This window comes from Festucalex cinctus, chromosome 11 (genome assembly GCF_051991245.1).
Source record: "Festucalex cinctus isolate MCC-2025b chromosome 11, RoL_Fcin_1.0, whole genome shotgun sequence".
NCBI lineage: Eukaryota > Metazoa > Chordata > Actinopteri > Syngnathiformes > Syngnathidae > Festucalex > Festucalex cinctus.
In genome coordinates this window covers 23528526-23556206 of record NC_135421.1, presented here as the reverse complement: position 1 = coordinate 23556206, position 27681 = coordinate 23528526, and the positions used below count along the sequence as shown (strand labels likewise).

At 39.6% G+C, this 27681-nt stretch overlaps 2 protein-coding genes across 6 annotated transcripts in view; both read left to right on the top strand.

Moving 5' to 3' along the window:
* Positions 1-254: 254 nt before the first annotated feature.
* Positions 255-13141, top strand: heg1 (heart development protein with EGF-like domains 1). The gene is made up of 14 exons (XM_077537572.1): positions 255-866; positions 4182-5106; positions 6019-6488; positions 7611-7733; positions 7976-8098; positions 8176-8279; positions 8486-8541; positions 10012-10172; positions 10427-10561; positions 10655-10697; positions 10771-10808; positions 10918-11005; positions 11959-12136; positions 12233-13141. Exons 1-14 carry the CDS (start codon positions 614-616, stop codon positions 12374-12376), a joined length of 2841 nt encoding a protein of 946 aa, XP_077393698.1. The 5' UTR covers positions 255-613; the 3' UTR covers positions 12377-13141.
* A 4243-nt stretch (positions 13142-17384) lies between these two features.
* The window catches only part of map2 (microtubule-associated protein 2), a 54811-nt gene continuing 44514 nt past the window's right edge, over positions 17385-27681 (top strand). For 4 of the 5 annotated variants that reach the window (XM_077536097.1, XM_077536096.1, XM_077536095.1 and 1 more), the window contains exon 1: positions 17385-17495. The gene's annotated coding sequence lies outside the window, so the exon portion shown is untranslated. Of the gene's footprint in view, positions 17496-25798; positions 25848-26994; positions 27101-27681 lie in introns of all 5 variants that reach the window. The other variant, XM_077536093.1, reaches the window with a different exon arrangement.

The following is a 27681-nucleotide window of genomic DNA, read 5'->3' as shown; positions in this document are numbered from 1 at the left end:
TAATGGCGAAGCAATCCATCATGCCTGTAAGTAGTTGTATTAAATTAAAAGTTGCTATTTATTTGCTTTTATGATTATATTTTTTAGTTTATTTTGTGTTCATTTTTGTTTTAGCTCTCTTGTTACTGCTTTTTTTTTTTTTTTTTAACTCTATTTATAGCAACTTTGCATGCAGCAATGGTTTGTTTTAAAGTGCTTTATAAATAAAGTTGTGTATGGTCTACTAAATGTAGAAGTAATTGATTAAACTTCAGTCTTAATCTTACTTTGATGTACAGTAGTTGATGCTGCGTTGTTTATAATAGTGCGCGCGCGCGCGCGTGTATCTGAGTGCGTGTGCGTGTGTGTGTGTGTGTGCTGAATAAAGTAGGAGGAGCCCTGGTCCTGCTCAGTGATAACAGGCTGCTGTTTGCCGCCTCGCCCCCGCTCGGTCATCTTCCTTTTCCCCCCACCGATAACAACCCGACATAAGGCCGATCTCTACCACGGGCTATGGAAGTTCCCTAAAAAGGTGAATCTTCCTCTCCCCCTCTCCCTCCATGCTGCCCCCGGGAGACCCGCCGGTCTGTCTTTCCTCCACTTCAGCGACCACCGCGCTGGCTTCTTTGAAACTATGAAAACGTGGTCGCGGGAGCCCGTCCTCGGCTTGTTCCTGTGGGGGCTGGCGTTCACTTTACCGCGGCCCCTCGGGGCAGGGACCCCCATTAACAGCAGCCCGGATGCGGGGACGACCGCCGTTTACTCTCCAAGCAGCGGCAGCAATGAAGCGAGCAACGCGGACTACGAGTTCACTTCTTCCGCTTCTCCCTCCAGTGAGAGTTCAGCACCCCCATCCCAGGAGGACCTGCTGCTCGCACGCTCTGCGGGTAAGATGCGTTCCTCTGCGGCCTACGTGACAAGTGCGGGTTCAAGCATTTCCTTTCAAACTGTGTAGTACGAATTGAACTGAAATGTTTTGGTTGGTTCTTGACTATCGCGGTGCATCTTCTTATTGCGGTTCTTCAACTTTTTATGCCAAGTACTACCACTATAAGTGTTCATTTAAAAAAGAAAAAAAAAAGTGGATTTATTTTTGACAGCCACTCTATATGCACAGTTCGACCATATATGAACATTTAAGAAAAAAAATATTCAATTACAAATGCAAAACAAATCAAAATAGTATAGTACTTTGATAATATTAAACCTAGGGTTGTGAATTGCCTAGCACCTGACTATTCGATTTGTATCATGATTCATAGGTGAAGATTCAATTCAATACCAATTAATCCCGATATAAATTTATAAGTCGATTGTTGCAACTTTTTTTTTTTTTTTTTTTTTTTTTATTACTCAAATTTAGAAATATATATAATAAATACTAGGGCTGGGTATTGTCAACAACCTCACAATACGTATCACGATACAGGGGACACGATACGTATTGCAGTATTTTTTGTGATTAATTAATTAACACGTGACTTTAACAACACTAGTGTGAATATAAAAACAGTTGTTTTTTGCATTACAGTTGCATGAATAAGGTTCATATTAGAGATAGACCGATAAGGTTTTTTCGGGCCCGATACCGATATCAATTATTAGTAGTGAAGGATGCCGATAACCGATATTTGGAGCCGATATTCATTTTCACTAAAAAGGGACATCAAAATTTGGAAAAAATACAAACTCCAGCTCTTATCTTTTTTTTTTTTTTTTTTTTTTTTTTTTTAAAGCATATGTTTATTGAGCAAGTTTTAGGGTTAGTAAAATATTTTTAAGGGTTTTTTTTTCTACATGAAATAAAAGTCTTCCAAAATTTAAAAATATCCAAAGTATTACATTTTTACTTATCTCAGTTTTAATTTCAACCAAAAACAGAAGGTGCAGAGAGTTCCCAGGGTCGACAAAAATGAAAATAAAAACTTTTTTAAAACATTTACATTTAAATTAGTTTCCTGAAGTTAACACTTAAAAAAAAAATGGATCTATTATCGGCCATATGATTCGTCAAAATGGCCGATGCCGATATTTCTCAAAATGCTAAATATCGGCGCCGATAATCGGCCCAGCCGATAATCGGTCTATCCCTAGTTCATATAACCTAAAATTCTGCATTACCTTCATAAAGCCGCCAAAAACGATATCATATGGTCTTTTCGTTCTCCGTTACATTCCTTTTATGAATGTCTTTCTTGTTTTCCAGGCGAGCGTGTAGTATTTCTTCGTGACGTTTGAAATCCTCAATGATTCAGTGCATTGGAAGGAATACAATAGAATCGATGTTGCAGTCAGCATGTGTCTAACATGTGGTCTCTCAAACTGACACAATCAGACTCTATGTACACGACTCGGACATCAACTTGAAGAGCATTTTTTTAAAATGTGTTTATTCCTAAATTCTAGGACTCACAAAAACTTTAGTTTACAGTGCCAACAGCAACATGATAATGGCTTTAATTGACTTTTTTTATGTACGGTATATGTTACATTACATACTGTTTTAACACATAGATCTCTAATGTTAAGAGAAAATGATTATATTGTATGTATAATACAGTACAGTTTTACAACCACAACAAAAATTGCATTGTGTGAATTCCTCTTTTGTAAAGTATAGCAATATTATTTTCATGGAAGATTTCAAGCAGGAGGAATTTCATTATGTCACAAAAACTCCTCCTTCCAGTCTGAGTTTTATGTCTTCGCTTGCATCCAAGGAGTGACGACATTGATGATGTCGTAATAGATTAGACGCATTCCATCATCATCATCTCGAGAGTGTTCCTGCGCCATGTGTGCATGAGGCCGGCCAAAACTTTGAGATCACACAGACCTGTTAGACCATCACATGCATGCAAGTTATTTGAAGCGCTCGCATTCAAGTATTTCGTGAGTGAACTTGAGTTTGCGCTCATCAAGGCAGCGGTTTGATGCTCTGTGAGCAGGAATATGTTGCATTTTTATTTTTTTTGCAATTTGACAAATATAAGTATATATCAACTAGTGCTTGTATTTTTCCCTCCATGAGATGTGATATTTAAAAGCACAGTGATGAAAAATGCAACAAGGTGGTACTAATGCCTTCAAAATGGTTAACTTTTTTATTTAAGTGCAAAATTTGGACTGAAGTTGATCAAGTTTTTTGCTATATTCCATCTGATTGTGTTTGTAAACAACACAGATTTTTCTTCAGTCATTTTTTGTATTTATTTATTTTTTTATAGTCAAAAAGGGACTCATTCCCATTTCCAGTGGTTAGTGGGTTTAAAAACAATTCTTTGAACTGCCAAATCCAAATCCACGAGTGTCACTCTCCTGCCTTGTGCTCACTCAGCTTTAGGAAGGAAGCGACTAATTCCGAGCAGAAACACTCGCCGCCATATTTAGGCCTTCAAGCCTTTGTTAGAGTAGATAAGCCCGCCTGCCATTTGTTCTCCACCCAGAATTGTTGCCTCTGCTAAGCGGCAACAGCTCCTCACAGCATCAGCCGTGTGGATGGATGCAGGTTCACTGACAGCCCCCTAGTGGCTGTTGGGAGAAGTGCAAGTTGATGGTGTGAAACGGTGTCTGTGTAAAATGTGATCGGGCAGTCTTGTCCGGAAATTGCCCGTTTACAATGTTCAAAATAACAAAATTCACGGACTAAAATTGTAAAAACGTAAATAAACCTAAAAATATAAAAGTATAATACTTTAAGGAGTGAAAAAAAAAAAAAAAAAAGATTGAAACGCCTTTGTGGTTGCCGGTGACGTCAGTACAGCAGCGCTCACGAAGTTAGCTTCGGTTTGATTTCTTTTTTTTTTTTTTTTAGCTGTTCACAAATCAATCACAATAACAAAAAACAGTCTTAATGATAATAGGAACACATTAACAATCTAAACTGACAATATTTGTCACATCTGAGACAATTATTTTGTGTATTTATCTTTTAGTTAATCTGTTATTTATTCAATATATTTAGCATTTACATTCTTAGGTTTATTTACGTTTTTACAATTTCAGTCCGTATATTTTGTGATTTCAATTACATCTTTAACATTTTCTTTCCAATGTTTGACGTCAACTGGATAATTTCCAGCCAATCCTGTAGCGGGACGTGTTCATTCGGTGATCTGGCAGCCTGATCACATCTGGTACCTACAACGGAAGTATGATGATGTGAAATGTTGATATCACAATTCTCATTTGTTTTTCCTCAGCCACAGAGCAAACCTCAAGAGAATCAAGCACCAGGTCACCAGAGACTGTTGGTGGCTCCACTGAGACGTTCACCTCCTCCATGGCCGGCACCTCCTCCGAGGCGAGCAGAGACTGGATCGCACCATCACAAACCCAAAACCTGCCTGACGTCTCCACTGGTGTATCCAACAAAGCGATGTCCACAGAGGATTCCGACATCCCGGTTTCCCATCTCCGTCTCGGTGACACCATGTCCTCCCCGTCGCAGACGCGCAGCATCTTCACCTCCACCACCATCAGCCGGGCTGGAGAGCGGACTTTGCTTTCTGTCACCTCCTCTTCCTCAAACAGCTCCTCCTCCTCAGCCTTTACAGAGCGCTCCAGCTCCCGTCACCCCCCCTCGACTTGGAGTATTCCATCAACAGGGGGAGCAGAGACGGAGGACTACACTCACAGTGCCCCGTCCACCAGGAGCGAAGAAACCGGAGGCAGCTCGCTCGCTCAATCGTCACTTCCGGAGACGTCAACGGGAGCCCGATATCTCGTCGGGCCCCCGAACGCCACCGAGCATCAACAGGTCCTAACGTCAGAGGCAACTTCGCACTCGACTCCACGGATGTCCACAACCGACCGATTAGACGAATCCTTCTCATCCACACCTCCCGTAATCCCGCCCGTAAGGAGCCCCACCCCCGTGTCCTACCAGGAACCCACAGCGGAACCCTCTGTTGAATCTTCTACCGAGACCGTCAGCTTCTTCAGCACACAGAGCATCAGCCAGCGCACAGAGGAGAGTTCATCCAAGAGTGAGGAGGAAAGCGCGGGCTTTATTTTCACCACAGCTCTGCCACTGATTAGTAGTACGACGACCAATCAATATGACTCCCGCAAGGAAACGACGGAGGTCTTCATCACCACCACCACGGCAGTCACTGTCACTGAGAGGTAACTGAAAGTGTAATTACACATCCACTGCAGCAGGTGGCAGTGGCGATGTCATTGTCAAAGTGTGCGCGGGAATAAAGTTATTCAGCAGTATATTTTGTTCTACCTGTATAATACTGTAAAAAGAGAATTGTTGAACCAATTTAAGATTACTAATTGAATTGTTGATGAACTTTAAAAAAAAAAAAAATCACTTCAATTGGTAACACATGATTGAATTAAGTTAGTCCAAAGCGAATATATTTAACTAATTATGAGTTCATTAAACTTAACATTTTGGATTGGATCCACTTTGGATTAACTTAATTCAGGTGAATACAACAAGTTTAATGAACTCGTTTTTTTTTGTTTTGTTTTTTTACTTAATTTATTGATGTTGGTCTAATTCAATTCAATCACGTGGAATGCTTTGCGCGATTTTTACATAAATTTATTTATTACAGCTAGAGCCTGTATTTTAATTTTAAATAAAAATGGGTCCAAACAATTACTTGGTTATTAAAATAGTTGTCGTTTAATTTGATAATCGATTACTTGCCGATTAACCGATTCATTTTGGCAGCTCTAATATGTTTGTTAGACTCCCATTGGCATTTCCTGTTCCATCATGCGGTGCTCTCCCAAAAATAGTGACACTCTCCTCTCATACATAAATTATTATGCTTATAGTTGTTGATATGCTTGCAGTTCCGGTTCGATTCCCGTACTGAGCGTCTCTTTCTTCCCTTTCTCTGTCTCCCGTTTCCTGTCCGTACTTCAACTGTCCAATCCATTAATGGCAAAAGCATTTTCTAAAAAAAATAATAAATAAATACTTTAAAAAAAAATAGTCGGACTCATTATGACTTTAGTCATACTATCTAATGAAGTGTCAATAAAGCGTTAATATATTTTAACATTTGCTCCCAACAGATCTGAAGTAACAGATACAAGTACATCGACTATGTCCACCAGCAGCCCTCTGCTATTCGCCACCTCATCCTTCGGGCTCACTAGCACATCCATTATGTCCACTCCACAGTCTCCAACTCAGCCCATCATCCCTTCCGCCACCCCCGCAACCAGTGCCCCAACCCTGCCTCAGCAGACCTCCGCAACCCCGATCGCTCGCCTCGCCACCACCAACCAAGCCCCCTCATCGCCAGTCGTGATGGCCGAGCCCACCGACGTCACCACCTCCAAGCAGGAAACGAGCGCGGGCACGCTGGGCGTGACCACGCCCACCCAAAGCCAACAAACCACTGCTCCTCACGCCCTCCGCGGCCCAACAAGGAGCACGGAGGCTGTGTACACCACTCGCAAACAAACGGACAGGCTGACCACGGAGGGAGTGACGGCAACAACACCCACTCGTGCGCTCCGCACTACGCCAGCTCCAACAAGTGAGTAATAAGGAAGTGGTATTTTACATTTGGAAACAAATTCATTCTTATTGTAAAGAAGAAACAAAATGTTGACACAAATTTACACTTTCTAGATCATTGAGTTTCAAAGTTCAAAAAATCACTGAGAAGAGCTCAGTTGTGTTTGACTTTGAAGTTCAATACATTTAACCTTGAATTCTTGCGGTATTTGTGAGTTCACAAACTCCGGAGAATACGGAGATTCTTGTACCGCTCCCGCTGATAACCGCCGTCCCTTCGGGCCAATCACAGAGCGACGTTGTGTTTGGGGGCGGGATATGCAACTGTGACGAAACCAGGAAGCCAGCGCTGACGCCGGAGCTAACAAACAAACCTAACATGGACGAATGGACGCTACAATTAATTCTGTTCTCGCAGAATTACTCAGCGTTTCCTTTTTGAATGTTGAACAGCGAGAGGTGCTTCAGGCATTTCTAGCTGGTTAGATGTTCGTGCTTTTCCCCCCTTCGACAAGAACTAACACGAAATGTTCACCCTTGGTCGTGATTGGTTAAAACAAACATGTAGAATGTCGCATCATCCAATCCGCTCGAATTATTGTACAGAATGTCACGCCGTTTCCCAACCAAATTACCGCGGAGAGGATATGTAATATCCATCTGGCTATTGCCAGGTTACAATACATTTGCATTTAATTTTTTTTTTTCAACTGTTTGTTTTTAAACATTTATGTTGCTGTAAAATTTAAAAGGGAAGTCATCCCGAAAATATTCTTTACAAGAATATGTTTAATGTTTACTTAAGCAGAAAAATCCACTTGTTTTTATCCATCTCAGGGGGCGGCCATTTTGTCACTTGCTGTCGACTGAAAATGACATCACTGTTGTTCAGGCCTCAGCTGCTTTCTGAGTTTGGTCACTGTGACATTCGCAAGCTGAGTTTGGTCATGTGACATTCACAAGCTGAGCCTTGATTGGTTGTTACCTCAGCCCTGAGCAACTGTGATGTCATTTTCACTCGACAACAAGTTGGAAAATGGCCGCCCCCTGAGATCGAAGAAAACAGGTGGATTTTGCATTATTATAAACAAAATTGGCAGTATATTTTAACCAAATAAAAATGAACTCGTGTCTCCTCCAGAAACAGCAGGAGACCCTTGCATGTCCAGCCCGTGTATGAACGGAGGGACATGCATAAGCTATGAACGTCGTCGGTTCACTTGCAGATGTCAGCAGGCCTGGACGGGCCCCACTTGCAACCAGGGTGAGCCTCCAAATCAGTGTTTGTTAGCACTTATATAAGTAAAACTATAAACTTCTATCATTCCAAACAAGAGGTTGCAGTTAATTTGTCAATAGTTCATTTGCAGGATTATGGAGAAACAATTACAAAACTACAGATTAGTTGAGTAATGATTACAGAAGCGTATTGCATTCACTTGAAAAAAAAAGAAGAAGAAAACTAAATCAACAATGTCAGATGAATAAATATTATTGTGTCTACAGATATGGACGAGTGTGAGAAGGACCCTTGCCCCGTTGGCTCCAGATGTGTCAACACCAGAGGTTCCTTCACTTGTGAGTGTCCGCTGGGCTTCGACCTGGAGGATGGACGTACGTGCACTAAAGGTAACATTTTCAAAACATAAAAACAGTTCAATCACACAAATCTCTTTGTTAAATGTTAATATGTTATCCCTGCGCAGCGAAAACCTTTTTGGGAACTGTGAGCGTAAACAGAGTGTCACATGACCCGAGTATCTTCAAAAGCGCCACCATGCACGAGATCCAGAGGGAGATTATTCAGCTGGTGAGAAACGGATTCACGTAAGAGTGTCTGGGGATGCATTGATATAGTGCAGTACCCAGTAAGTCTTACACATTTGATGAAAATATATTTTATTAACTTGACAACATGATAAATGAGAAGGACATATTGTGCATTATTGTGTGTTATGCACTGTTTTCACGTGGTTATTATCTGCTACTCACTGATGTGTCCTCTCTCCACCTCAGCTAAACGCCTCCTTGTCTCACCTGAGAGGTTACAGCCGCTCCACGCTCAGTAAGAAGTAAGAGCTCATGACTTTTAAAGGCACATAGCCGTACAATCTGTTCAGCTCATCATTGTGTGGCTTTTAGTGCGAGGGGGGAATGGCACTACACATATAGCATGACATTATAGAAGCAAGGCATTGTTCATATTTATGTGGCTGTTTATTACAAGAAACTTTGTGTTCTTCCCATTTTATTACTGTCATTGCACACGTATGGTCATTCTTTGTTGACAAATGAACACACTGCAATGACCACTAGGGGGCTCTAACGATTCACAGTTAACAGAGAGTACTAGCGTATTTTTATTTTTTTAGGATAAACAGTGCAAGTTAAATATTTGGATTAAGGTAGTTATTTTATTTAATTATTTTTTTATTAATTTGATTACATAATTTTAAGACCTCATTCAATTTAATATTTTATTTTTTTAATCATTATATCATCTTGTTTCAGAAACTTTAAGGTACATCTGTTGCATTGCATAATTTTTCATTTATTTGCTTGACATTTTATTATTTATTTGATTTAACTCTGTTTTGTAGATTTTAAGTTATTTTTATACAGTATTTCATTTGTTTTGCACCTTATTATTTTCGCACGCTGTTTTATTTCAAGTTACTAAAACTAACTTTTACATTATATGCATAAATGTAATGGTATAATTTCTCACTTAGTTCTTGGTTCATTTGGAGCATTGTGTAAATCAATCCTAGTCTGATTGTTTTTTTTAATATATCCTCCTGACTACCAGGAAAAAAAAATATTGTCCAATCATGTTTATTTTGATATTCCCCAATCTTTGTGAAGTAACGGGAATACTGCAAAAGAAATTTTTGAGTAAAAAAAAAAAAAAAAAAAAAGTTTTTATTTTTAAGCTATGATGTGTCCACTGCAGAGGACATTTTTTAAAACTTAAATGCTAGGCTCAAATACAGTTAAAGTAATTCAAACAATACTTTAATGTGATCTTAAGAGTCTTATAGAAAACATGCTGACAACATTTAAAGCCTAAATTTGTTTAATAAAAAGTATTACACACATACCGTACTTTTCCTCTTCCCTAAAAAGTGCTTGCACTGAGGAAAGCCATTTTCTTTTATGATGCAATCAAAGGTAGCAAAGCCCCGCCCCTACACATTTGGAAAGCTCTGATTGTCCTCTATAGAGCACAAAAGGAGTTAATTCAATCGTATGCACTGGGTGGGAGATATTCAGGCTTAAAAAGGTCCACTACAGAGGACAAATTTCAATTTCTGGTAGTCAGGAGGTTATGACATGATACTCAACAATTACCCTGTGAAAGGTGCCTCTGGTACCATACCACTGTATTTGAAAGTCAAACGTAGGCACATAGAACTGGACCATACAGTAAAAACTGAGATTTTTATTTCAAAGCATGGGGACAAACTGTTATTATTTGACCACCCAGATAACTTGCTGACAAAATGACTGTACACACTCACACAAAGATCTACTCCCCGCAGAGAACAAGACGGCGTTCATATATCGGCCGTCAACATGTTCTCCGCATCCTCCGATGTGACCAGTGGCGAGGTCTCCGACAGCATCCAGATGTTTCTGAAAAACTGCAGCTCTTCGCAGTCTCACTGCCGCGTGGCTCTGCACCACAAACTCTCTTATCACGGTATGGGGGGGGGGGGGGAACACACGACCTCTGTTTATCACAACTATTTTGGAGCTTTTATAACCAGTTGAACGTATTGCAAGCAGGAAGAGGATTGTATTATTCTATACTACCACTAGAGGGCGCATTTTAGCCATAAATTACTGTCCCAAAGTGATGAAGTCATATTGGCAACTATTAGCTAACTGCCCCTTTAGATATTATAATTGAATAATAATTAGGTGCTCACACTTTAGTGTTGTTGTTTTGTTTAGTGGAGAGTCTCTGTGTGGCCCAGAAGATTCAGTGCAACCCTGAGCGTTCCATCTGCACTGATGTCAGCGGCATTGCCCAATGCCAATGTCTAGCAGGTTATTACAAACACAACCTTGATGACCTGTCCTGCTTAGGTAAGCCCAATGTCTGTATTTTTCTATTTGTACTCTGTGACATAAATATAGTCAAAGGCCAGTGAAAAACAAAAATCTTATTCAATTCCCCAGAATGTGGGGATGGATACAAGCTGGAAAATGGCACCTGTGTCCCGTAAGTTAATATTTGTTGATGACCTACTTAAGGAAGGCCACATTCTAACTGCAGCCTCTTTGTCAATTTCCAGGTGCATGTTTGGATTTGGAGGATTCAACTGTGGAAATTGTAAGCGGCAATAATATTCGCTAGATAATTGTTCTCATTGAATTGAATCAAGCAAAAATGTGAATAGAATCTTTGCATATGTATAACGTGCTCCATTTTGTCCTGGCAGTTTACAAGCTGATTGCGGTTGTTGTATCGCCTGCGGGGGGCGCCCTGCTCCTTATCCTCATCATTGCTCTTATTGTCACTTGCTGCAAGTAAGTTTCTTGTTCTTTAGCCGCTCCATAATTGCACTTGAATGCAATGACTGGGAGTGTATCTTATTTTACTTTCAAAATAATACATTAGTGCATATGCAGTACATTCAAATTCAAACATATGATTTGTAATAGATTTAACGGTATCTGGCATAAATGAAACCAAAGCCGTCTGGTGCTTCACTAGTCATTGGTTTCACAGCTTCGAAATGTTGGCGTTAAACCAAATCTAATTGTATGCAACTTTGGCAACTTAAGATCCACGCTGCCACAAGATGGCGCTAAAACACCACTTTTCCATTAGATAGTGCGATTGCCCATCTGGCTCCTTCCCTCATTTTAACTTAGGGACCAAAATGCCACAAAATGGACACTAGTTTTCTATTAGATAGTGAGTTAGCCCATCTGGCTCCTCCCCACATCTCAACTTTGGCAACTCAAGATCCACGCTGCCACAAGATGGCGCTAAAACACCACTTTTCCATTAGATAGTGCGATTGCCCATCTGGCTCCTTCCCTCATTTTAACAGGCACCAAAATGCCACAAAATGGACACTAGTTTTCTATTAGATAGTGAGTTAGCCCATCTGGCTCCTCCCCTCATCTCAACTTCAGCACCAAGATGCCACAAAACATCAACTAAGCAAGTTTTGCCAAAAACAATGGAGGTTAAATTTCAACAAAAATCTGTGAACGGCTAATGTATATTTGAGAGTTGTGCATCTTGAACATAGACTACAGGCGAACACTGAAATAAGCAACTTATGTATCATTCATTTATCTATGTGGTAAAATATATACATATTATTAACATGACAAACACCTGGATGATGAATAATTCACTATATCTTTGTTCAACCAGCCTATACTTGGAGCCAATTCCCTCCATTAAAACTGAATGAGAAAGAAAACCTTTTTTGATTTGTAACTTGAATCTGTGTTTCTACCACCAGGAGAGACAAAAATGACCTCAACAAGATCATCTTCAAGAGTGGAGACCTCCAGATGTCGCCATACACCGACTTCCCCAAGAGCAACCGCATCTCCATGGAGTGGGGCCGGGAGACCATCGAGATGCAAGAGAACGGCAGCACCAAGAACTTACTGCAGATGACTGACATTTACTACTCCGTAAGATAACTTACTTTTTTTTTTTTTTGCTTAACATCTCGTCTAGTCTTAACCTGATCGAGAAAAGTAAAGAGCCGATGATGTGCTTTCTTGCAGCCTGCACTACGGAACGCTGACCTGGAGAGAAATGGCTTGTACCCATTCACAGGTTTACCGGGATCGCGCCACTCGTGTATCTACCCCGCCCAGTGGAACCCATCCTTCATAAGTGACGATTCACGTCGCAGAGATTACTTCTAAGCTTGAACACAAACACAAATTGACGCCTTCTTAAAATAATTGCCTAAGTCATTTTTTTCAGATTTTCCGGAAACACACAAAAAAATACACCATTTGCATCATGCGGAGATGATTTAGGCAAAAAAAACATTTTTTTTTTTGCAAAACATGACTTGGCCAATTATTTTAAGAGGGTGACGAAATGCCGTTTCATAAACAATTGTTACTGACAATAGGCGACATTCAGCAGCAGGCAGGCAAGAAGTGCACAATTTTGCAAGTAAAATGTGCCCTGAACAAAAACTTCTCGGCCCATTTCAGTGCGTTTGCATGGGTTCAACTCATTTCCTTCATGAGACGAGTAAATGCAAAAATATGTGGTGATGAATATATGTGCATGGTGCTGCTGCAATTTCATGAGTCCGCTGATAAAGTTTCAACGGATGACACAGATTTACAAAAAAAAAAAAAAAAAAAAAAATCCACTGAAGTTCAGGTAACTGAAAAGTGACTGTGATCTGATACCAGCCTTTATTTATTCAGATTGTCCAAGTTCAGGACATGTGGCATTGCGGAAATTTCAAATACACTGAAAGACAAAACCTGTGGCTTTAAGTGTGCACGTGTTTGCGTGAGTGTCTGTGTGTGAAGTATTTTAAGTGCCAAGTGAGTGTTAGAATGTCAAGATGTACCATAATTTGTTTTGAGTATTATCATGCAACTTATACCCTCTCCATTCTGGCGTTTTAGTCGGATGTGTTTATTTAAATAAAACTATTGCACAGATGTATGTCTCTGACTGATGATTGCTGACGGAAAGGAATCACACCCTTAACTAAAAATCAAACAAATGCTTATTTTGACGTGTAAATCATAGTCAAAGACACCTGGGAATTGTTTTAAATTAAAAATAAATAAATACATCCCTGTTTTCCCCAGAAACTGTTACTGCACATTTTCATAGTAATGATCAAGAGCCACGTGAAAATAATAATAATAATAATAATAATAATAAACAGAATGTCCAATGTTTAAAGGCGGGGTCTTCTGTTTTCACTCAGGAAAATGCACTATATAAATACAAGATGCATACCCATGAACTCTTTATCAATCTACACCTTTGGGCTTCTGTTAATGTGTGGTGGTGATTCCCGCTGTTGACAAAACAAACACAAAATGGCACAAATACAAGCTTGGTTTAGGAAAAAATCACCACCACACATTAACGGAAGCCCAGAGGTGTAGATTGAGAAGTTCATGGGTATACGTCCTCTATTTATGTAGTGCATTTTCCTGAGTGCAAATGGAAGATCCCGCCTTTAAAATCATTTTTTCCACACTTAAAAATAGATGAAGTGAAAAGTGTCTACTGCAAAACAGAACTGGCTTACACTGCCGCTCGATCGTCTACAGTTAAGTTTGCTAACTTAATATAGCACTAGTTAAAACGAATTATAATCGCTCCACAGGTGTCGTCGTTTTTTCAATTGCTATATTGAGCGCACAAAATAAAATAAACGCGTAATAACAAGCTGCTGACTAGCTAACAGACTAGCTAATGGTTAGCCACTTAGCGGTTCGCCCGCTGCTATTTTTTTCTGAGCCAACAACAGCCAGCTCAACACTCTCATTCGCTGGCTCTCATGTCACTCAACGGGCATTTTAAGGCCACGCCCATTCCGAGTCACAGATACTACAACGTATGATCAAACATTGCATAACAAACAGGAAGGCTGGAAACGTGTTTTCCATGTTAGTACGGTACATCAGCAGGTCTCTGTGCAGGAAACGCTCCATTAATATTCCTTCCGACAGGGCAGGATATTATGCAAATGCATATTAATTTAACGCCAGTCCACTGCTTTCCCTGTCAAGTCGCGTCTATCACAAGGCGTACGCAATACACATTGAGGAACTTCTACATTTGTTTGACATTTTTGACATTTTAAAGCCACCAATGAATGACCTGATTGAAATCAGTGGGCTGGGATTCTTTGTAATCAACGGCCCATTGGTCCTTTTCAACCTGGCCATGAACGTTTTCCTTCTGTTTTGCTTGGCCAACCCACAAGGCAACAGTAAAAGGCTCAAGCAGCCTTTGAAGATGCTCTTGGAATATATCATGTGGTGCTCCATTTTCTACGTAGCCTTTTTAATGCTGAGTTTCACCTTGGAGAATGACCTCGACTTGACGGCAACAATCGTGCTGTGGTTGATAATGCAGTACTTTGTGCACAACGGCGTGAGCGCCTACGTTTGGCTGAACTTCTACTTCTTCGTCCACATAGTCCCCGCGCGATGCGCTCTGCTCGTTTGGCTGAAGAGGAACATCAAGGTTGCCACTTTCATGGCAGGTCTTCTTGATCTGGTGATTATGTTCAACAACTGGGCTGTAAGAATTTGCTTTGTTCTGACTAAATGGCCTCCGCTGATCTCGTTCACCAACAGCACTGTGACATGGACCACAAATGACTTTAATTCCCCCATTTTGCTTATAAGTCAAATTACTTTCATCATTACCTGGATGTACATGGGCACCATTTTTTGCTTTAAGCTTGTGACCAGTTGCATCACCCTTCGATACCTGCAGGATAACATGAGAAGCGTGGCAAAGAATGGCATCGCCCTCTCCAGCGCACGACTCGGGACTCACTTGTGGATCACTTTGACCGGAATTTCTCAATGTGTCGTCTTCTGTTTCGGCGCCAGTTATTATTTTTTCGACGCTTTCACGATGCACTTTTGCAAACAGTTCTACATGGGTCCCCGTGTCAGCTACACGGTCAGCACCGTGTTCGTGTTCGGCACAACGGTCAACCTGTGCATCGGTCAATCCACGTTCAGGCAAAGGGTGGTGACTTTATGGAGGGCACGCAAATAAATGTGAAGCGTTGGCATGGAAACAAATTATATAATTGTGTCCTCCACTTGGACATAATAGCCAAGATTGTTACTGATGTTGTCCAAGAGGCCACTGAAGGGATTTCATATTTATGTTGTTGTTGTTTTTAAACATTCTTATGTTCTTAATAGTGACAATAGTATTTGCATCTTATTTGCAACTTCTTATGCATCTTGGTTTGAGTTTGTATTGTAATATCTCATCATCTACTTGAGTTTCTTTCCATTTCAATAAAATTGATTCACAATCAATCTAAATAAAGTAATCTATCGATTTGTGTCATATATATATATATATATATATATATATATTAGGGGTGTTAAAAAAATCGATTCGGCGATATATCGCGATACTACATCGCGCGATTCTCGAATCGATTCAATAAAAAAAAAAAATCGTTTTTTTTTTAAAGAAAAAAATTAAATAAACAACTCAAAATTAATCTTTTTTGACGATTATTCTGATTTTATAATAATTGAAATTGTAATGAAATTTCGATTAATTTCACAGCCCTACTGCATTGTCGTCTAATGCATTCGTTGCATATGAAATATGGTGCTGATACATCAAAATAAAACAAAACTGGTTGTTTGTTCTTTGTTATTATATTCCAAGAGATATAAAAAAAATTTCTTGACAAAGTTATAGTTATTTGATACAGTACAATATCAGTTACATGAACCAGAAGGATCCTTGAGAGCCCACACATCTGATGGCAACACTTCACTTTGATTGAAGTAGGTCTTACTTCGGTGTTCAGTATGTTGTTAGGTTATGTATCAGGTTTGCACACATTATTTAAGTGTAGCGTTAAATTGGTCAAACAATGTACATTTAATACACAAAATAAATTAATTCAGCATGTTGATATGGAGCTGACCAGTTTTGATTGTTCTGTCCTCTGCCCCTCAGCCACACTGGAAGAGAATGACTTTTCATTTCGACAAGAAGAATGAAGAAAAAGCCCTCCTCAATGACACCATGGAGACACTCTGCCCTCTAGTGGACACTGCGTGTGCATTACGACTAACAGCAGTTGAGCAAATGGTGCCTGACAAGCACATGCATGAAATGGACATGTGTAGCAACACTGCTGTGATACTTACATTATAATTTGGGGGCATTGAACATTAATATTTATATTCCATTGGCTAATCAGGGCACCGCTATAGGACAATTAAAAAAAAACAGCTGTATTGAAAGAATCAATAACACATTTTGATTGAAGCTGTTAGCAAGGTAAGATTTCAAGAACATGTTTATTTTTAGTGTGGATGTAGTTTGTCGTCACTGCTCAATACTGTGTGAAATATGTACAACTTACGTCAAGACACTGACGGCACTGACCCAAGCTAATTGTGGCAGGATAAACGAATGTCAGGTGATTTCAAGATGCAGATGATTAACAAACATGGAGGTCAGTGGAGTCAAGGTGCTGTGCTTCTCATGTAAAAATTTATAAAAACGTATGCAAGTCGACGTCAAGCAAATCATTTGATTTAGGAACTGTTTCATTTCATCTTATTTTTATTTACTGTAGTAGTTTGTTGTAATAACATCAAATTCAAGTTTATATGTCTTGCACTTTAAATATCGTGGTGGAACAAAATATTCAGAAATCAATGATATGAAATGTAATATTTTAAATATTAAACTGAAAACAATTGAAAATACAAAACATCTGTGTTAAGTAGTTAGTAAACGTGAATAATTTGCTATTTGAAAGGAATAAGTAGTTCACGAATATTTCTTATTTTTCATTTCAGGTTACCAATACAACAGCACAAACATTACAAATACTCTAAAACATCCTTAACACATATTCTTAATAAATAAATACATAAATAAAGTTCTACTGTTCTGCATCTACTTAGAAATGACACTTTTGAAACATTTTGAACGATACATTTGCACTAAGTGACGTAAACACCAACTGTAAAGTAACGAAATGTCTCCCTTTTACTTACAGTTATTTATTTACTGAATCACTTATTTTAAATTGATTATTTACTAGTTTTATTATTGTCAACACCTATACTGTGCCACTGTGCCAGACATACGAAAAATAATTACCTGCCTCTTGTTTAGGTGGGGCGGTACCTAATACCGTAAAGAGCCATCAAGAGCTTAAAATAAAATGTAGCTGCGTGAGTCATATAGTGATTACGGTACATGCAGCCTGCGGTGACTGTTGTCTGACAGAGCCGGTGTTGCATTGGGGGACGCTGCGCCGAACAGGTAATAAAAAAAAAACACTTATGTCCTTTTTTTTTCGTCAGAGTTTAAGACAAATATGTAAAGGAAAGTGTGCTTATAATCTTTGAGCAGACTAAACGAGCATGCTCGTCCACAGGAGAGCTGATTGTGATTCTTGCTAGTTGGGGCTGTCTGGTCTTCCCTTTTTTTCCCCCCACTGTACAGTAATTTTGTCTGATTTAAATGCGAGGTGAGTGAACACATCTCGTAGAAAGCTGATCTCTCATGGCTGACTTAATTACGCGTGTTGATTGTAATGAATGATTTGGAGGAAGAACATCTCTGCATCGGACCTCATTTAATAAACAAGAGAAACGTACTGCGGGAACTTGTATAATATCTCGAATCAATTTATCAATGAAATAAGCCCGCATGTATACGAATATTCAGTACACAGGTGGATCTGATGGGGCACCAGCTGCTTGTGCTGAGTCATTTTGTGGTTGGCCGCACCAAACACAAAAAAAATCTATATCTGTATCTATATCTGATATAGTGCACATGGTTTCATGTTATTTCAAATCAAATGTGGCAGCTCCATTAAAGAATGGCAGGATAATGGAATGCAGCATAGAGCTTTGATATAATTGATACAGCTTATATTCACGTCTCATTTCCATAAAGGGACTGAGTATTGATTTCTCTGTTTGTGTGCACTGGCCTGCAGTGAATGCAGACGCTGTTAATGTCCGATGCCTTCACAATGATGTTGGGATGTATTGAGTCATTTGACAGGCTGGTGGGCTCCGCCTTGCTGTTCGGGACCAGGCCTATATGTCTGGACGACAAGGCCCGCCACATGCATTCACTTTGAAAGATAAAATGTGACGAAGAGCCATTATAAGGTGTGACAGCATAGCATGTGACGCACAGGATTGCATACAAATTCTGTGTGGCCTGTTCCCTATTGTCCCTTTTACCCCTCATTACAGGCAACTTTCCAAAACGCACGTTCCCCAACAAGCTTTTCAGACAAGTGTTGCAAATCTAAATGTCAAGGTAATGCCTGGGTGGCTAAGACCTGTGCCGATGAATCACCGCCGGTGTCGTGGGCGTTCGCTGTTGTAGGAGGTGGACTGTCAGTCAGCCAGCAGAGACAATGAAGCACAGGTGCAACGTCGGTTATTATGCAGCCTCGCTTTTACTCATCTCACCCTGTGGCTAATGAAGCAGACGAGTTAATGGTGAGCCGTTAACCCTTGTTTATTCCAAGAGTTTCCAGACCTATCCATAATAGCTGGAAATCTGCGATATAGCAAAAGTAGGGATGTAACGATATACAAACATCACGATACGATATTATCACGATATTGTGGTGATACGAAAAAAGTTCACAATATTGTAAAAAGTAATGAGCTCATACTCAAAAATCACAATATTGTGCTTTTGTACATTTCAGCAATGCGCAAGAATATTATGTTCCCCTTCATCTGACCATTAGCATGGATTTTAAACATATAAAGGGCCAAAACATGCCTTGTGAAAATTAAACGGCACTAAAAAAAAACTAGCCACCAGAGGGCGCTAGAACTGCACAAATGGAAATCAACCCGACCTGCTTTTAATATCGTGACATGAGGACGACGATATATTGTGGCAGTTTTAATATCACGATATCACGATATTGCCGTTACATCCCTAATACCAATACCGTCTACATTTTTTAAATTTGTGTTACTCTTCGCGCATGTAAATTTGTTGAAACACACATTTCCAACATTTTGCAGGACGTGTTTCGCCCCAGAAAACTTTCCAAGACTGCTGGTGGACGAATTCGGGCCGGGAAAAATATTTGTCAACTGTGGGCGTGGCAGACGACAAATCACATGCATCGAAACCTATTCACTGATTTTGGGCGATAGTCTGGAACCTAAATACTTCATTGGCACCAAAGCGATACTGCTATTGTTTCCGGCAAGGCACAAACCTAACACTTTGATCCTAAACGGGGAAAAATGATCAAATTAGGCTCGATTATCGCTTAAGTGGATAGTGGGAATTGGGAAGATTAACAGACGAGAAAGTTTTGAAAGCAAATGTCACAAAATGACAAGTATTCACTGTGTGAACGTGCACTTCCGATGTGGGAATGTCCTGCTTCGTTGGGCTCTGTCTGAAGAGCTCAAGTGAATAAATGCGCTGTCATGCCTCAGATGTTTCAATTTTCCAGAAAGGCACTATGAAAGGGGCTATACTCCAACCTCTTTATGTTGATATCTCCTGTTATGTATTGTATACTCATGGTTTGTCTATCGTAGTCACACAAGCGCTTACAGGGGTCGAGTCAAAATGCAAAAGCTGTCTAAAAACATGTCTTCTTCTTCTTCATGTCATCTTTTATAAAACAAAACGGTCAAAGCAGGGAGGCTGGTACAGGCGGACGATCTTTTTGTCTGAGTTCTGACTTTATTTACAAACTTCTTTCTAAATGTTCTCTGTTGTAGTTAACCGCACATTTTGAAAAGCAAGGACCAGAGGACATTCATGCTTGATAGTTTGGGGCTGGGGGGTGAACCGTAACCCCCTAATCGGATAACTGTTGCCTGTCCTAATTGACTTTGTTACACGTGTGACTACATTGCTGTGATGCTAAGTAGATTAGCGACTGAGACGATTAATCAATTGATGGGGAAATCGTAACAAGCCGACTCTCTTTCGTGGTGTGAGTCGCAGAGTGGCTCTTGATACAATAAGATTATATAATGGAAAGTAGATGGAAAGGCTTTTTGGATGAACGTTGTAGCTTAGCAACATTGAAGCTCGATGTCAGTCTCTCTCCATTTAGCGTATTATCTCTGAGTTTCTGGTTTGAACTGTTGATAAAGATAGGAACAACAACAACAACAACAACAAAAAATATTCCACCGCTATGGTGGCACTGTGCTTCAGATGTAAAGGTTAATTACGTTAGTTTAGCTAATGCTAAATGCTATCTTGGTTGACAGTTCAACATTGCTGAACAAAATAATGCACTCCCAACTTTTTTTTTTGCTCAGTCTCGGCAGCTAATAAAAGCTGGCTGTGTAGTTTATCTCGCTTCGGTCCCGCATTGGAAACATGTCGCCAAAAAAAAGCTCAGCTTGCGTTGGCTCTGCTTGACCACCCGCGACCCGCAGCAGTAGGACTACATTTCGGGTACATTTCATGACTGAGAGTGCAAACTTAACTCTTTGACTGCCAATGACAATTAATCATGATTAGTAAAATTCCGATGAATGGAATGCGATCTTTCATTTAGTAGCCACATTGCATATGTAGTAAAGGCAAACATACTTTTTGCCTTGAAAGATGAGTTAAAATGCTCGAAAGCGTCTGGCACTGTGGATTTTTTTTGTTTTGTTTTTATAACGTGTGGCAGTCAAAGTTAAATATGGAAATATATAGGAAGGAATTTAACAGTTAAATTCCTTTTTAATGGGTTTATCGTATGAATCGCGAAGACAACTGTGGGATTGACATTCACATGGCAAAAATTGTGACGGGACCTGCCTAAGAGTTCGACAAAATTAACCCTTTTACTGCCACACGTTATGAAAAAAAAATTACAAATCCAACCCCTTCACAGTGCCATTTTGCTGATTACGAGCATTCATCAAATTCCGTCACATTTCATTGTAATTCCATACACCAGCAGCCCATTGAAAAGAGACACAATGCTGCCATCTGCTGGCCATAGTTAGGTGGTGTTTTTGATTCCACAACCCATTGATTGACCGGGCATTTAGACGTTGCTCCGTCCATTGACGAAAAAAACAAAAACCTAGATTACGTCATTTCATGTTTATGGCAGCATACATTGTGATTTTACTAATCGTTATTAAACGTTTTTGGCAGTCAAAGAGTTAAGAGATTGGCAAAATTTACCGGGATCCAAGGCTAAAAAACGAGACATGTTTTTATCTTATTCTTTACTTTCATGGCAACAAGTGGCCTTGCCATTGTGTGAATGAAGCAACATCATAAAAAGCTTTCTGACTACGTAGAAAGGTACTTTTGATGCAGCCCGTTTAGATACGCGTTACTCTTCAGAAGCGTGTACGTTGTGACATATCAATGATAAGAGCGCTTGTTTGTCAAGAACGGGCGGAAGATAAACTTGAGGCTTTAAGAACTGTCATGTTCGCTCCGGCTTACATTGGTTTTCTTTTCAAAATGTCGTTGCCGGAAAACAGAAGACGAAAATGAAACCGTCTTATCTGGTTTCGTGCTCTTGCGTCAACAGCTCCCTTGTATTTTCGTTTTTTCACGGGACTGTAGCTAACCGCATGGCAAAAAGAGTCAATCAATTGAAGAGCCAATGAAAGCAAATCTAGATTCTTCCTCAGTTTTAACCTCCTTTAATTGTTGCCAGTCAATCACAAGGCAAATTCACCAAGTGAAATGTTGCAAAATTGGACAGCACAAAATGGCTTCCTTGGCACAAAAGCTTCAACATGCAGGCTATCACAGCTATGTAAAAATTTAATTTTTCTATTTAAAAAAACATGTTTTTTTTGTATAATAAAAGCCAGTGTGAAGAAAAAAAAGATAATGTAGAGACTGCACCATGAAAACGGAGTCATTTTGCACCTCAACAATGTTGCCACTCCGTTCCTCCGTGGACGCTTTTGTGTGTGTATCAGTGGCTTCATTCTGTTCAAAGGCAAAAATCACATTCAGCATTTTTGTTTCCCAGATTAATTCTTTTATCATCTTAACTCATCTGCCTAAGAGACACCCTGTCAATCAAGTGACAGTTGCAATTTTTCCCCAAACTCATGATAAAACAAAACAAAAAAAACCCTTCAGATTTGAATAAAACTTTCCAGAATAGTTGCAGAAAATCAGTTCGGAGATGCTTGTGAATGACAGATACATAACGTGGTCTGCTTTTGGATCCTGAACTGTTTGCTTATTTCTCCATAAATTTCTTTCCATCATTCTACTTCAATTTGATCTCGGTTTCATTGGTCCAAATTGATGTTATGCTATCTCTCTTTATTCATACCAACTCAATACCTGAAATCAATTCCAGAATTTTAGCGTTTTCATTCCGTTCATCTGTTTGCACTTTTGATAATTGTGATTCAAGTACTTTTAAACCCCCGAAATCCGGGAATAAATTAGCTGCAGCTGTGCCTTGAAATACAAGTTTAATATGTTCCCTGATCTTGTTGCTCATATCTGGCAACATTCTTATCTCAAATCATCTTTTTGTTTATAAAAACCTACTGTAATGGCATAATTAAATAGAAATAAAAAATTGTTTGCCACGTTTTTTTTTTTGCTTCAGTGCAATGGAAATTGCGCTGCTCCTTCTGCTGTGCGTGCCTTGGCCACCTGGGGGCAGCGTATGGTACAGTTCACTATTGATCCAGTTGCTGCTTGTTGTGAAGTGGGTCAAGTTGAGTTCACTTCCACTTTTTAGTGTTCATATCAAACATTACGTTTCTGCTCACAAGTCAAAGAAGAAAACTGGCAAAATAGCGGCTCGCGTCTTGGAAAAACTCCTTAGTCATGTCACAAACGAGCTACTATATTCCCAACTAAACACGAAAACAGGCAATGTATTCAAGAGAAGGTAAAATTGCCCCGAAGATCTGCTGAAACGTCACTTTTTTTTTTTTTTTTCCCCCCCACATAGGGGATGGTAGTGAGGAATGGATGATAGATTACTCCAAAAATTAAAGATGCAGTCCCCTCCCACAGATTGCTGACTGTGTCACGAGATGCTTTGTAGAGTGTGAAGACGCCGCTCCGAACCTGTTGGTGGTCTGCGGGGAGTCGCGCTGTTTATCTTTCCTGAGCGAGTTCGAAGATGAATTATTCACACTTTGTTTTGAAGTCTTTGAAGCATTTTAGGAAGCGAGGCGTCCCTCTTTTCGTTACGTAATCAATGATGACACCTACATGTAACAGAGAAGAGAAGAGATAAATAACGACAATAACCCGTCTGACACTGAGCAATTATTTATATATTTTTTTAACATGGCAACACAGGTACTTGTTGTATAATATTTGTATTTTAGCTTTGTTCTCGTCGGTGTTTCTTAACAGGTCAATCCGTTTTACTTTTAGATCCCTTAGTAGTATTTTTAACCCTTTACCTCCCTTTTAGACATCTAGTATGTGTGCTTCTTTCATAAGCAGCTTTAATCTTGGATCATCTGCTCTAGCCAAATTCTAATTTGGTGATGCCACATGGCACCTCACGCTACTTACTAACACTGATGAACATTCGGATTCATTTCTCTGCAGAGTTCGCAAATAAGTTTTACGGAAATTCGCAGGCACACGTCCAGATAATGCGTCAAACCTCGAGAATAGTGTGGAAATCTGGTTTAAAATCACTGCACTGTAAATAAGCCCTGGAACCTGCAATACCGATGTGTTCCGGGTATAATGGGATTTGGTAGAGCACCAGTGATCCAACCCCATCTTTAATAGATTTAGTGGGCTACCAACCCAAACAGAGAAATCCTCATTTTTTTGTGACACTTGCACGATTTTGCGGCACGGAATTGGCACGACTCGAGTCGTGCCAGTGCGCGAACTAGTCATAAAGTGGCGTGACGTGTGCGTAAACCCCTCGTAACTGCGAGCCAATTTTTGTCACGACAAAATTTCGCAACCAGGTCGTGAACTATGCGCAAACTGTCCGTGAACCCGTCGTATCAGTTCGTGTCAATGTGGGCGCGAATTGTCACGCGTTCGTGAACTCGTCGTGAACTATGCGTCAACTAGTCGTGAACAGTGCGGGAACCTCCCAGTTTGTGCCCCAAAATGGCACGATTTGCCACGACAGAATCCTACAAAAATACTGAGTTTTTTATTTTTTTATTTTTTTCGGTACCAGCTTCAAAGAACCAATCATGGAATACGTGTGGATTGCTTGCAAAGCAACATAAATAAATGATAAACAAACCAACAAATAAGTGTTAAAATTGAGACAAGCTGTGCTTAATGATTAAGGTGTACCTTTGCAACAACACTCTATCTTAACTTTTATATTAATGATGTGAAGATTGAGTCTTTGAGCTTTGAAGCGAATGTGACCTTGTGGGCATTTGACTTCAAAGCATGACTGTATTTGCGTGACTGGAGTGGATCTAACATTCTGCTTGAGTTGTCTAAAATGTCAACGCAAACAACCGTGTTCTCTGCACTTCCAAAAATATTTCTCAGCAAAATTCCACCACCAAAAAAAAAAAAAAAAAAAGATAGTCTCTCTCTGAGCAGTCTTACCATGGTTAGGTTTAGATGTGAATTGGATCCTCCCAGCTGTTGGAAATTACAGGATGACAACAATATTCAGAAAATGGGATGAGATCACCGAATGGCTCGCGCACGTTGCAATGCTGACATACACCCGCATGCAGGATTGGTTAATTGCATGGATAAATGTGGTGTTTTCTTTTTGGGCAACATGAAGAGGATCGTTTGCTCGTTTTGAATTAGAATTCAAATATTTCACTGCTCAGGTGAAGTGAGGGGGGAAAAAAAGCAGTTGCTGATATACATTTAGGTGTTTATTGAACAGTACAAACAGACAAAAACAAAAAAAAATACACAATGAGAAGACTCCAAAGTAGTAAATGATTTTATTAAATGATTACAATTTTAGTTCATTGCAATGGAGAATATATTGACTCGTGAAAGAAGACTGATTATTGTCTGTGTTTAATCAAAATAAGACATTTGCAAACATCTGTTTTGACAATTTGGAAAATAATCACCGAACCGGAAATAAATAAATAAATATATAATATATATATATATATATATATATATATAAAACATCAAACCCTATTTTTTAATCACTACAATAAAGATACAAAGCACAAACCAATCACTAGTTGATAAACAGTAATCAGGTGAAAAATGCTTTTGTAAAAACTTTAATGCACTGGTCGCCACATAGGATTTAAAACTGACGACGTATCAAGTATAGCTGAAGTGTCTTACCTACCCTAACCCTAACAAAAACCTAAACCTCACTTAACCTTCTTATTTTAATCCAAAAGGTTTCATCAGGTCGCAGGTTTCCAATCCATTTGATTGGTCTGTTAAAAGTGCACATTTAGTGTGAAGTCAGTGTGTTAAGACTTACTTACTTGATTCCACTGGAAGCCATTTAGCCGTACCGCCCACTGTTCAAGGCAAGCTCTCCTGCGAGCAAACACGTGCGCAGCCATCAGTGCGGGCACCTCTTGTCAGCAGTCTCTCGCTCTCTTTGATTTGCTCATTGCGGTGCACTGCTGCGTTGCGCCACATTGTTTTATGTGCCTTCATCTTGTTTTCAGCAGCGACGGCTGAGACGAGTGAAGGAATCCAGTAGCAGGAGGCGTTTTCCTGGTAATAGTTTCTGCTTGTGTGACACTGGAAATGCAAAGCTAAGATGAGTATGGTTATTTTTTTGTGATTCCACCTTATTAAAAAGTAAAAATATGATCAGGATTGATCACTTTGGCAACAAATATGCAGGATGTGTTTCAGAGGTGAATCTCACCGAATGCATAAATGCATGACAGTGGTTTGATGTCTGAACGGGGTCCAGCATTAGCAGTAGCCCGATGGCCGTGGGCCAGTCTGGCACTGTGTCCAACCTTGCCAGCACAAATTTCATAAATAAAACCCATGAAATCAACACATTCTTGCTTTTATCTCAAATACAAGACATTTTTATGCACTGTGCGCATTTTAAAGATGCGAAATATGAAATACTCGTTGATACTTCATATCATATCATTAACTCATTTACTCCCAATAACGTGTAAATACGTTTTTTTTATGTTTTAAGTGTCCCAAAGACGTATTTATATGTTTTTTTATTTTTTTATTTTTTTTATGCCAGAGCATACAGAAAGCTTTGATGCAGCCTCTCAGCTGCAAACAACGGTTGCAGAAGTGGTAGCTATTACACAAACAGCCAGAAGGTGGCAGCAGAGCAAAGGAGATCAACCAGGGCCATCGAGGAAAAAAAAATCTCAATTACTTACAATTTTAAATAGATTTGTGAAAACTGATGAAACTTAGCTCTCTTCTAATGATAATTGCTGCAAAACGGAAACAGATAGAAGCATACTTTTTTTTTTCCTGATGAAAAAAGAGACTTTAATCTTTCTTTTGATAAGTTCCATGCTTTTATAGCAATTGAACACAATATTCTGTGGGCCTTGCAAAATCAGTCAAAATTCAGTAAAACAGCCGCGAGCGAACGGGATTGCGAAATGTGAAAATGGCTGAGAGTGAATGAGTTAACGTTGTATACAAGGCCAGCACCGGTTCTGACAGGTTCATTTTTTGTCGGTGTGGGTGCGTTTTTGACTACATGTCCTTTATCGACTATTGGGACAATCCCGTAACTGATCAATGAATCAAGAGAATCGCTATCGGAAGGTTCTGGAATATTGTTTCAGTGTCAGGGTCCTATTAAGCAAAAATAATGTTGTTTACGTTGCTGTTGCTTTCCAGTAGCTGACAGTATGTTGTTCTTCTTCAGGCCACAAAACTACTTGAGGTACTCAACATCGCCCCTGCAGGTTGAAACCGAGTAGTACACGCCATTTTGCGTCAGCTGTCATCAGAATCTGTTGAGGGTCCTCCATGTGAGTGAAGTCAGTGCCCTCCATTGATCTTTTGACTGTCTTGATTTTCGGGCTTGTATGATGACTGGTGTGTACTTGGGGAACAGCTGGAGAAATTGGGAGCAATGTTATCGCTAAAATTTCCCAAAGATGCTTTCATCCATCTTGGTATTGCCAACCATGGAGACCTATCATTCCTTTTGATATGAACATTTTCTGAATCAGCTAATGCCATTATTAGTTGCCATGGAGACTGACGGAGTTAGGGGTGTTGCTATGGAAACTGAAAGGCTGCTCATCACCACGCACAGCAGGCTTCACCACTCTCTCGAGCAAACCGGTATTACACAAATACACTAGACAGCTGCACACGATAAACATTAACAAATATGTTGGTAAAATGTATGTTTTCAATAGGATATTTGTGTGTTGTTGTTTTTTTTGTTTTTTTTACATCAACAATAAACAGAGTGATGGAATAGCCTTTAAAATGAGACCTACATTTCGAATGGGGGGTGTGATGATTCATCGGTCAACCTTAATGGATTTATGGTCCCTTATACCCTGAGGAACAGGAATTCATTTTTTTTTTCCCATTGTAA

What these genes read in the sequence shown, in the direction of transcription:
- heg1 (XM_077537572.1), top strand. Translation starts at nt 614, where the DNA reads ATGAAAACGTGGTCGCGGGAGCCCGTCCTCGGCTTGTTCCTGTGGGGG. An exon ending in GCAGTCACTGTCACTGAGAG is followed by an intron (nt 5,107 to 6,018) that starts GTAACTGAAAGT and finishes TGCTCCCAACAG; the next exon opens with ATCTGAAGTAACAGATACAA. An exon ending in CTTATTGTCACTTGCTGCAA is followed by an intron (nt 11,006 to 11,958) that starts GTAAGTTTCTTG and finishes TTCTACCACCAG; the next exon opens with GAGAGACAAAAATGACCTCA.